Source organism: Nanorana parkeri, unplaced genomic scaffold (genome assembly GCF_000935625.1).
Source record: "Nanorana parkeri isolate BGI_ZX_2015 unplaced genomic scaffold, ASM93562v1 scaffold148, whole genome shotgun sequence".
Classification (NCBI taxonomy): Eukaryota; Metazoa; Chordata; class Amphibia; order Anura; family Dicroglossidae; genus Nanorana; species Nanorana parkeri.
Genome location: NW_017306416.1, coordinates 1,178,030 through 1,190,391, shown reverse-complemented (window position 1 = coordinate 1,190,391; position 12,362 = coordinate 1,178,030). Strand labels below are relative to the sequence as shown.

The 12,362-nt window shown below is 40.5% G+C and overlaps 1 protein-coding gene across 1 annotated transcript in view; it reads right to left on the bottom strand.

Annotated features, from left to right (window-relative positions):
- Positions 1–12,362, bottom strand: part of LRP1B (LDL receptor related protein 1B) — a 1,026,358-nt gene that overhangs the window by 130,910 nt on the left and 883,086 nt on the right. Inside the window, exons 69-70 of the mRNA XM_018554232.1 lie at positions 6,496–6,602; positions 1,552–1,681 (exon numbers count right to left, since the gene is read on the bottom strand). Of these exons, the coding sequence (XP_018409734.1) occupies positions 1,552–1,681; positions 6,496–6,602 (237 nt within the window). The remainder of the gene's footprint in view (positions 1–1,551; positions 1,682–6,495; positions 6,603–12,362) is intronic.

The following is a 12,362-nucleotide window of genomic DNA, read 5'->3' as shown; positions in this document are numbered from 1 at the left end:
GGTGTGGGGGGGGGTATGTTCGCTTTCAGTGGATGTTTGTTAACTCTGGGTTCAACAGCTCTGACCAATGTCTCGCCCAGCTCAGTGATATCACTGGTTGCCAGGAGCTCGGCAGAACACCAGATAGAGCCTCCCGCTCAGCTCCTGGCAACCAGTGACATCAGTGAACTGGGCGGTATATCGAACAGACCGTCACCGGTCGCTAAAAGCTCTTAGCAACCTGTTATACTGTGGCCACTCCCCCCACACATCTACTGTACCCCATTGAGATGCCACCTGAGGCAACTGCCTCATTATAGGGATGGGCCTGACTACAGAACCCCTCCCCCAGTAGAAAAAAAGAAACGAGGGGGGGGGGGGGGGGTTACTGTGGTCCAGCAGAAGAGAATTGGGCAGGGCTGACAACACTGTTTGGGATTTCAGTTCAGCACATGTATTGTTGTCAGCTCACTTCAGAAAGGTAGGAGTACACTGGATTCCTGACAGGTCTGTATTACATCATGTCCTTATTAGGCTAATGACATTACAAGAAGTGAATTAGGCCAATACTTTAACTGGACACGGATTCTCACTCCCTGCAGGGTTATAGTAGTATCCCCAATAGATCATGCTAGGAGAACTACTTAGGGAAAGTGTAAACCAGTTGGTTTGCCTGCACTAATGTTTTGAGCATCCCAGTGCATCCCAGCTTCTAAATTGCACAAATTGGTTTGCTCATCTCTAATACCAAGCTTCAGAGACAACTTTACTGTAAGGGGTGCAAAAGTGGTTAGGCAGCAGTACAGCTATGCCACTGCTTTTTAAAGGAGAACTCCAGGAAAACGGATTCTTAACTCTGGCAGTCTACCTCCGCACTGCAAGGGTTAAGTGCTCATTTTTTCTAGGTAAAAAAAAAAGTTATACTCACCCGCATCTCCGAACCCGCCAGCGGTCACAAATCTCCCTCCTGCCTCTCTCCTTCTCCACTGCAGCATTGGAATCTCAGCATCCTCACGTCTATACACTGTATATAGATGTGATGAATCTTAGACCTGCTGCAGAGAAGGGGGACAGAAGCTCCGGGATCGGTCTAAGAACAAGTAGGCTCCGAGCATCGAGTGAGTGCAACTTTTTTTTTTAAAGCTAGACAAAAATGAGCACATAACCCTTGCAGTGTGGGCTATCCTCCAATCACTGCATTAGGCAGAGATAACTTTGTTACCACAGGCACCACACCATGGCCTACATTTTATAAATGGTTCATAAAATGTGTGCGCAGCGCTGGTAAGTATAACATAGAAAGGATAGTGATATCCGCTCCGTTATAACTGAGCACCTAAAATGTTGTTTCTCTATTTTAACTGCATTATTTTCTAATGCCTGCCCGAGTATAATGTATGCAATTTGAGTGCCAGTGTTTACTTCTTTGACCCAGCACAGACTCATGTTTATTAAAGCCAATCTTATCCTCTCTTTGGATATTTTGTAGTCTATGTAAGAATGAGCTCTAATATAGCAGCTGTGTTAGATTTTTTTTTTCCATCGAGACCGTTAAATCCATTATTTCAGTACCTGGCTCGCAGTTTTTTTCATCTTCTCCCCCTTTGCAGTCTTCGTGGCCATCACACTTCCACTTTGCTGGTATGCACTGACCGGTGGAACACTGGAACTGGTCTTTCGAGCAGCCATTCTCACAGTTTCTCTACCCAAACAGACAATATAAAAGAAGAACTCAGTGACCTAATTTTAATCCTCAGAGACAGCAAGAACAATGCAGTACAACTGGGAAATGGAACGCTGAACTTTAATTCTAAAACACAATAAAAAAAACTTAATTTTACTGCCTCATTGTTAATCTAACAGTACATAATTTGTGAAGCAAAAACATATTAAAAGAAAATAAAGAATGCAAATAGCAAAGTTATAACTCTGGATTCTAAGGCGGGGGTAGGCAACCTTGGCACTCCCGCTGTGGTAACACTTAAAAATCATCATGCCCCTGCTCCTGGGAGTCATGCCTGTGGCTGTCAGAGTCTTGTAAAGCCTCATGGCAATTGTAGTTCCACAACAGTTGGTGTGCCAAAGTTGTCTATTATTATTTTGTATTCCTTATGTCATGTATATGCCATCAGAAGCAAAAATGTATCAGCACACTCACCAGCCAGCCTGCAAAAAATACCCTGTCTAACTATTAGGGTTAAAAACAGAGGTTTTAGTTGCAAAACGTTTGCAAAATATGTGAAATATGTGGAAGCTAGACATGTGCATTCGGATTTGGGCGAACCTGCAAATCAACGAAAATCAGTTGATTTAGCGGTTCATCCGAATCTGAAATAACTAATTTAATATATGCCCGCATATACTAAAACGATATTCAGGCATACATAAATTAATTCTCAGAACCCGCCGACACCCAGAATGGCCGCCGGCGTGTTCTGCACAGGCCCGCCGCCATCTTGGAGGAGGGCGTATGACGTCACATGACGGTAAAATCACATGCTGAACGAACGGTGGCTGGATCGGTCGCCATTTTGGCGTAGATCTTGGTATACACCATGATGACGGCACTCGAACATGGGGACTCCTCCATCTTGGTGTATACCAAGATCTACTCCAAAATGGCGGTGCGCATGCGCAGAGCGCGCTGGCGGCCGACAAGACCGCCACTCGTTCTGCGGTTTCAGTGTGTGGTTTCGTATTCGGAGGCTCTTTGCCACCGAATCCGAAACAACATAAAAATGTGTTTCCTTTTGATTTGTTTCGTCTGGAAATTAATTTTTTTTTGTGCACATGTCTAGTGGAAGCCATGCTGACTCCTAGAGGCCCCTTTGTGTAGTGTGGTCCTGATCTGACATCAAATTATTATCCTAATGCCCAAGTAAAAAAATGTATAACATTTTTGATAAAGCAGGGGTTGGTGCCTCCATTAAAGAGAAATTGTGACTGAGCTCTCCTTCAATCACTGAGTTTTTTCTGCAATGTTAAGCAGAGAGAACATACTGCAAGCTCCATACTGTGGCCTGCATTTTATAAATGGCCTATAATATGCAGGCTTCGGTGTGGGGTACTACTGCAGTTTATAGCAGAGGTCAAATACCTCCGCACTCCTGCTGTGGTAAAACAACAAATTCCATCATGCCGCTGCCTCTGGGAGTTATGCCTGTGGCTGTCAGAGTCTTGCAATGTCTCATGTGAATCATTGTTGCAAAACAGTTGGAGTGCCAAGGTTGCCTACCCCAATCTGTCCAGCTATCTCCTACTCTGTCTTACTTTAGGCAATGCCTGAAATCTCACCTCTTCAGGGAAGCCTATCCCGCCTCTACCTAACAACTGAATTGATGTGGACTCTTCCCATACAGCCATGTCATCCATTCACAGATGCTTTGCCAATGTCTGTGAATGGAGAAACTACAAGCCCAGTGGGCAGCACAGTGACATAGTGATTAGCACTGAGGATGCCCGGTTCAAATGATGATCAGGACACCATCTGCAAGGCATTTGCATGTTCTCCCTGTGCTTTCATGGGTTTGCACTGGGTACTCCGGGTTCCACCCACTCTCCAAAGACATGCTGGAAAGTTAACTGCCTCTGGTCTGCATTGGCCCTGTTTGTATGCCTGTGAGATAGGGACCTAAGATTGTAAGCTCCTTAAGGGCAGGACGGATGTGAATGTACACTACGTAAAGTGCTGGGTAAAATGCTGGCACTATATAAATACCTATAATTAAATAATAAAGTCCCATCAGCCACTACGGCAGAGGGACCTGTAGTTCACAATGGTATACGAATACAGTGAAGTCACCACACTTGTAGTCCACTTCACTTCCCCCCCATCTATGTCACCGAATATCCATACCTGGGTATGGACATGGTTGGGAGGAACAGCCTGCAGGAGCCAGGGCATTGCACCTGCGATCTAGTGATCTTGGTTACAATTCTTCACTGGCTCCAATGCAAAAAAAAAAAATACATGCAGAAGAAGGCTGCATTTATTATTTTTTTTGCAAAATGTGTAATTGCCCTTTAATGGAGGCTCCAACCCCTGTTTTATCCGAAATGAAAACAAAAAAAAAGTTTTATCTGGATTTGGGCTTTAGCATAATGATTTGATGGCAGATAAGGAATAAAAAATAATAAAGGTCGGAAGATTTTAAAACAAGGGATATATCCTAATTATGTAATCATATGAGCACTAGGGAGGCACCAGGCCTTTTCTCCTATGATTTACAGGTACACAAGTCTCCTTCAAATCCATTACGCTATTGTTATTGTGCGCTGCCCTATATCCGTCTTTAATGAAAATTGCTCATTTACCAAATAGCAGCATTTGCTCACCAGGATGCAGCTAAACTTCACTTTTCTGGGCTGCCAGTAAATGGATTCTTTGTCTACTCAAATGGCAGAAAATAGTTTTTTTTTCTCTCTCCTTTTCCTTGTGCGGTGGCAGGGAGAAAACACAAACAGAGCTCAAGGCCACACTTTATTTGCAATGAAATGAGAGGAAGGAATTGAAGTGCCATATTTCAATTTTTGCAATCTAGTTCACCGTTCTCTTGAGCCTCTTTAGAGGAATATATCTAGACTTTCAGTAATATTCCAAGTGGCAACAAAAAAAAGTTAGGGAAGAATACTCTTCAAAACAGTGAGATTTCAGACTGGCACCTACGCAATATATATATGACATATACTAATGTCAGTGTGTGCGTTCCCAAGCCTAATTAAAGAGGACCTGTTGCTTAACGAGAGAGTGAACTCTGGAAACTGTGCCCAAAATAGGCAGGTAAAAGGCAAAGGTCTAGTCACTAGGTCAATCTGCAGATGATCTTTCCTCCATTACTGGCTCACCATGCCTTGTTTTACACTGGGTCTTTATGTAGAGGTGGCCATCTTACTTCCTGTCTGAGCCTCCAGGAAGAAGGACAGTGAGCAGCACAATAGCGACATCACCAAATCTCACTCCAAGGGGTTCATTTACTAAAGGTAAATAGGCCGTTCACCTTGCAAAGAAATTTAAACCTTACAGGGGAAGCTGACTGAATGAGGTGAGGTTCTGCTGACTTACATCATCCAATCATGTGCAAGCAAAAGTAAATTTAAAAAAATGATCCTTGTACATGATTGGGTATTCTTTGAAAAGTAAATTACCACCACATACGCCAAGCTAAGGGAAACATCCCCTGCGATGTGTAAATTCTCTTGCAAAGCGATCTCACACTGTAGATAGACAACTAGCCTAGGCACACTCACATACCAGACATTACACTGGAATTCCAGACATAATGAACAATTCCCAGGGTACAGCTTAGGCACAATTATTATTTCTAGATGTTCCTATAACATAGCAAATCTTCACTTTTCGATTTCAGTTTCACTTTAAAGTGACAATTGCTATGTTTGCTATGTTATATGTAAAGGTGCATTCAAGTACCTTAAATATTAGGGCTAGTTCACACCATATACAGTGTGTTCCAGTATGGTATTCAGTAGACATGTGCATTTGGATTCAGATGAACCTGCACATCAACAAAATTCAGTTGATTCGGCAGTTCGTCCAAATCTGAATTAACACATTTTTTTAAATGCCTGAATATACTAAAAAGATATTCAGGCATATCTTGGCAGTGCGTTCTGTGCATACGCGCCTCCAATTTGGTGTATATCTTGGTATATACCAAGTTGGCAGTACCCACATATTCAGGTGTCGCCATCTTGGTGTAAACCAAGTTTTACTCTAAAATTGTGGTACGCATGCGTAGAACGTGCTGGCAGCCGATACGGGGCGTGGTAGTGCATTGAAGTCAATGGCACCACAGCCACACACCCTGCCCGCAGTGCAATCAGCCACACCAGAACGCGTGGCAAATCCATGCCTGCGTTCCGGTCCAGTGCAATCAGAAAAAAATGTGATTGTAGCATTTTTTCTGATTGCACCAGACCAGAATGCAGTCATTGATGTGCCACGTGTTCTGATGAGGGTCATCGCTCTGTGGGCGGGGGCCTGGCTGCGCAACCATTGACTTAAATGCACCGCCATGCCCCCGACACCCCCTGAACACAGGGAGCCGACCGGGATGAGATACAGCAGCGTATATGGTGTGAACAAGCCCTTAACAAAAATGTATCTTATTTGTGTATCACTCGGCTGTAGATCCTCAAATCATATCTGAATTGGTGCTGACACTGTCCTTCCTTCTGCAGGGTGCCTACTTCTGCTCCCTACGGTCTCTGTCTATGTTGTAAAGTACCCACCACTCCAAGCTCACTCCTGTGATGAACTACAATCTCATGATTAGTTTACATTTAAACTAATAAGATAATTTTTTTGTTAATAGTTAAGGTACTTGAATGTATTTTTAAGATTTTATTCCTAATTTCAGTGTCACTTTTATGTTTTGTTTTCTAGATCAGCCTGGAGTTTTTAACTTATAGGTATTTGAGTATTTAAGTAGCAAACTACATGTAATAAATCATCTGCAACAAGGTATTTCCTTTGTTAGATTGTTTTAAAATAATCACCTCATCGGTCCCATCAGCACAGTCATATTCACCATCACACCAAAATCTGGCAGAGATGCAGTCACCATTACTGCACAGGAACTCTTTCAGTGCACACGTCTGAGGCTCTGTGGAAAACACAACGAACAAAAAAGAGAAATGATATTGTTCTAAATGAATACATTTTAGTATAAGAAACCTAAAACAATAAAGAAAATAAAAGGATATCAGCGCAGTATCTGATATTCTAAATTGATGACTTTCAGATCAAAAAGTAACGACAGAAGTTATGGAAATAACTGCATTTTATGAATGGCCTGTAATATGCAGGCTTCAGTGTGGAGTATTTTTTCAGTTTATAGCAGAGATACCACCACCAGAGGGACCTGTTTAGTCAACATACATTTATTCAACCAGGTTCAATCAGTTACACTGTTGGAATATGGTCATTTATAAACTAGTCACCTCCTATATTGTTACTTCTTCAATACCTTTAATACTAAATGAAGGCTTAAGATATGCACCTATGGAACTACATCTTCCAGTCTTCTAAAACAGGTTGAGGTGATATGTTTTAATGCCGAAAATGTCTTAAGTATAACTATACTCATAATTTGTTTCTCCTTTTTGGTAGACTGGAGAGGGTAAGGGGGTTTAAAACCTCACATTGTAATGCCCTACTGTGTCTCTGCTACCATAATCAATAATCTGGCCAGAAACTGAGGGAAAATCCAAAATGTTATAGTTATCCCCAGCACAGAGGTAGACAGAAAAATCTTTCAATAGTGCAACCTGTTCAGTTGAAAACTAATGGTAGGGTTTTGATTTTACATTTGGGGAGATATCTACTCAATTACTTAAAAATCATGTTTTTAAAAAGGGAAATAAAATCTCCCTAATGGAGACACAGAGAGCAATAAATCCTGCCAGATGTCCTAGCCCTTTCCCATTTGTATCCAAAAATGATATTTGTAACACCTTAAAAAAAATCACCAATATTGACTGGCACTGGTAGCTTTAAAGCTTACTTTCTGGATTTCAAACTGAGAGACGCCCCTGCCATTGATCAGTGGGGTGGGATGCCAAGCAATTATAACATTTTCCATGTAACATAGGTCTATCTGGAATCAAGGAACTGTATTGATTCTAAGCTTCTTGAGATTGTAAACAGGAACAATGCCTACCAAAGAACCAGGCTTACCAAAGAGCAATACCTACCAAACCTAATTCTACCACACATAATTCTTCCAAACCAAATGTTTCCAAACCTGCCTGGCATACCACTGAGAAAGATTCCTGTTTATTCACCAAGTCCTGTTTAACATAACTACCACATTATCAACATATTACGCATGCAACAAACACATGCTGCACTCAAACATAGGTCTAGCTGGAAACAAGTAACAATATTGGTTCTAAGCTTTCTGCGTTTGTACATAAGAGCCATACCTACCAAAAAAACACACCTACCAAAGAAACATGCCTACCAAAGAGTCATACCTACCAAAGAGCCGTGCCTATCAAAGAGCCATGCCTATCAAAGAACCATGCCTACCAAACCTAATTCTACCACACATAATTCTTCAAAACCTAATTCTTCCAAACCCACCTGGTATACCAATGAGAAAGGTTCTCAAGTATTCAACAAGAACAGGTACTGTGTAAAATAACTAGCACAATATTAACATATCAAACATGCAACATACATACTCTGTGCTCAAACACACAGGTCTAGCTAGAAACAAGCAACTGTATTAGTTCTACACTTCCTGAGATTGTGAACAAGTACCATGCCTACCAAAGTGCCATACCTACCAAAGAGCCATGCCTACCATAGAGGCATACCTACCATAGAGCCATGCCTACCATAGAGCCTTGCCTACCATAGAGCATACCTACCAAAGAACCATGCCTACCAAAGAGCCATACCTACCAAAGAACAATGCTAAACAATAACATTTATTAGAGACAAAGAAAACTATCAACTTAAGAGGATTTCTGGAAGGATAGACACATAATTGTTTCACTTACCAAATAGACATAACAAGATTGTAAGCCCTCATGGGCAGGGCCCTCTTTACCATCTTGTCTTGGATTTGTATTTTTAAAAAAAAGGATGTTAAAATTCTGCGCTTTGGAATATTCCTCAACAGACTATCGATAAGAAGCTGCTGCACTATTGACAACCTGGTCGTCCAGTTATATATATAAATAAATGTATAAGCACTAGGGCCCCAATAGGCAGCTAATTAGATGGATCTATTCTAAAGGTGATTGGTTAATAATAGTCACTAAATGAAAAATGTGCAAAAAAATGCAAAAGCAGGTACATTACGTGCAAGATATACTTGCACGTAATGTACGTAATGTAAAGATTAACATGTGCAAAAATTACATGTGCATTTTTTTTGCACATCTTTCATTTAGTGACTATTAGGTTTTAATGTATATAATATATTTAATAATTTATTTACGTATATATACAATATTGACTGTTATTTATTAACCAATCGCCTTTAGAATAAATCCATCTAATTAGCTGCCTATTGGGCCCCTAGCACTGATATTACACTGTGATTGTAATGTCTTCCTTATACTGTAAAGTGCTGCACAAACTGTTGGCGCTATATAAATCCTCTATAATAATAATAAAACACTTTCTATGGTATATTTAATACTTGCATGCATGTCTTTGGGTAAGTGACTCAGAAAGAATGAAAGCCATTAGATCACCATGGCAGCCAAGGATTCTGCCATCTTTAGAAGCAGCGATGAGGTAAGGCAGCCTTCATATTTCACTTATACAAGATCCTTTAACCCTACTGCAATTATCAGAAAGATTTGGAATAATAGACGGCAGATAAATATAGGTGTGTGATGATTGCAGTAATGTACAGTTCATTTGAGTTGATCAATCCTTTATATAGTTTCACTCCGTCATCTTGTATGTTATTGTGGCTGACAGGGAAAATAATTATAATTGTCAGATGCTCTGTTATTTATGCTTTTCTAAAAAGGTCATATAACGCCATTGTCGCCAGGAATCGCATTATTCCCCAGCTTGTCAATATGAGAATTTTATTCCCAAGAATCAGCATGTAATTATCAGAAGGAAGTCTATGTAATCACATAAGAAGGCAGGGATGGAGAGAAAGCTATATTGTAATGTGTGCTGATTTTTTTAATACCATTAAATAATAGCTCAGAATAAGAAAAGCTCAATGATGCAACCATTCTATAATCTTCTTTATATGTGATAAAAATAAGAATACTGCATTACTTTAAAATAGTGTAAATTATTTATGGGTAAACTATGGATATTTCCTGGAAGCACACATATTGAGCTAATAGTCAAAATGTATGTATACAAAACATTTATTTGTATTGCTTTTTTTTTTACTTTTATACTTTGTTGATGTACTATATTATTGTAATAATATTTCACATGCATGTTTATATATTCTTTTTGCTAAGTACATATTCAATAATCTGATGACCATTGATACATTAGGCAAAACACTCTTGTTGGACGAATGCATTAAACTGCTATATAAGCCACCTGGAGACCGTACTGTGTTTGATGAATGATTAAGGATCCGATTTAGGACCCATTCACACCAGATTAATTAGCATCTGTTTTTCAATGGATACCAATTCAAGGACATCTGAAAATGAATGGGTGTGAATGGGGCAGTTCACACCAGTCTGCTGTATGGCACTGCACTGCCCTCCATTTAAAAAAAACAGGCTCTACTTTTTTCAGAGCAACACAATGGTCTGGTGTGGTGTGAACTAGTAACGCATGTCAATGGGAGACAGAACCAATACCTTATATAGCTTAGGGTAAAAATCAAACCAAAAATCTCCCCAAAAATACAGAAGTCAATGTATTATGCAAACTCAAGTCAACATACCTCTGTTGACTTGCATTTTTGCCACCAATTCCAGTTTTCCGCAAGCCATACACAGCTCAATTTTTTTGTTATAAGCTAAATAAGAGAAAACCAATCAATTCCACTATCCATGCTAAAGAGCATGGATGGGGGAATCTCCACTGGCAGCTATTGCATTGGGCAGCCACCACACCCACAGCTGCCTGAATACCTGAACAGTATCAGATGCATTCCTTTTTCTGCCGATCATTTTCCACCCTGCTTTCAGTTGACTGTGGTTGAGCTGGATGGTGCGTGCAAGACCACCCACAGATCAAATTTCAGCTGATTTGGCAGTGATCAACCAAACTTCAGCAGCTGCCAGGGCTTAGTGCCACAGATCAGCTGCAATCCAGCTCCCTTTGCCTGAGCAATGTTCCTGTTACCCCTGAGCTTCCATTCGTGCCGTTGTTCCTAACCTGCTTTTTCTTGGACTGACCCTTCTGGTTACATTTATCTGCTGTCATCTCACCTTTGTCAGTGCTGAGTGTAATGCAGCCCCTTTCCTGAACCCAGGGGATGCGACCTCGGGTCAGCACACAGCTAAGTCCAAACCTCTGTGAGGGGATCCCTGGCGGAACAACAGCTGGCTCTTAGACACCCTGCCCAGGGTGATCCCATGCCACCAGCTCGCTTGTGGGCTCCCATTCCTGGAACCATTACACCTAGCCCTGAATTCAATCTCCTAATAATACAGTAAAACTAGTTTTAGGGAGGCACGCAGAGATTTCTGGCTAAAAACAGAATTGGCAGACAGCTGGTGATGCCTGTTCACAACGCTACTTCCTTTTTTAAAAGTTATAGATGGCTGACAGATTCACTAGAAGGTAAATAATCCGAGCAACATGTGTTAAAATGAAACTCCTGACAAACCGTGCAAGGCACCATTCAATACAAAAGTGTTTCCTGTTCTATCTGTCAAAGGATTTGTAATTCTGTACAGCAAGTCTTGTGATTTATACACTGCACAGCCAGACAGGTGAAACACGTAGTTCCTAATTAGGCAATTCAGCTTCCTAGTTGAACTCTCTGGTTTTGAGGTCACCTCTCCGCCTCCAGTGTCCTGACTGAATAGTGAGTCATCAGCTCTGTTTAATGAAAATTGAGCCGATCCAGGATGCAATAATGCTAAATGAGGACGCAGCAATATCATCTTACTGATCAGCAGGGGTGTGTATCACAAAACAGAAAAAGTTTTTTGTTTCTGCCTGGAGATTCGAACCTTAATTAATTACCCTTTTATACTGCTTGTCAACCAGATCCGTAACCAACCTAAACCATATGCAAAAAATAAACCAGCTATCGAGAATAGCTAGTTAAAGAGGTTAACAGAGGATTGGCACAGGCAAACTGAATGCAAAAAGATTTATTATACAAAAGATATAAATTAGGACATAACCATCAAAATTGCTGACTACCATTAAATCAGATAAAATCAAACAGTAGTGAGTGATGGTTATGTCCACATATTTAACAATATATATAGTATTGTTGGATATAGGTTTGATCTCAACACAGGAAACAGGGAAAAGAAGACCCGTAGGTCAAAAGAACATCAACATAGAAAACATTTTTTGTTTCTACCTGGAGATCCAAACCTTAATTAATTACCCTTTTATACTGCTTGTCAACCAGATACGTAACCAACATAAAATATATGCAAAAAATAAACCAGCTATCGAGAATAGCTAGTTAAAGAGGTTAACAGAGGATCAGGACAGGCAAACTCAATGCAAAAAGATTTATTATATCACAAATGCTTGGCCAAAATCACAAATCCTTTACGCATGTAAAACAGAAAACATACATGAACCATATATTTAGCTGTTTGCCGGTAAATGTGTGTGGATCAACTCTCATCTTATTAATGGTTTGGTGCGGCAAGAATGCAAGCTTGCAAAATTAATTTTAAAAATAAATCTCAAGTATGCTAACAATGACCACACCAAAACAAGA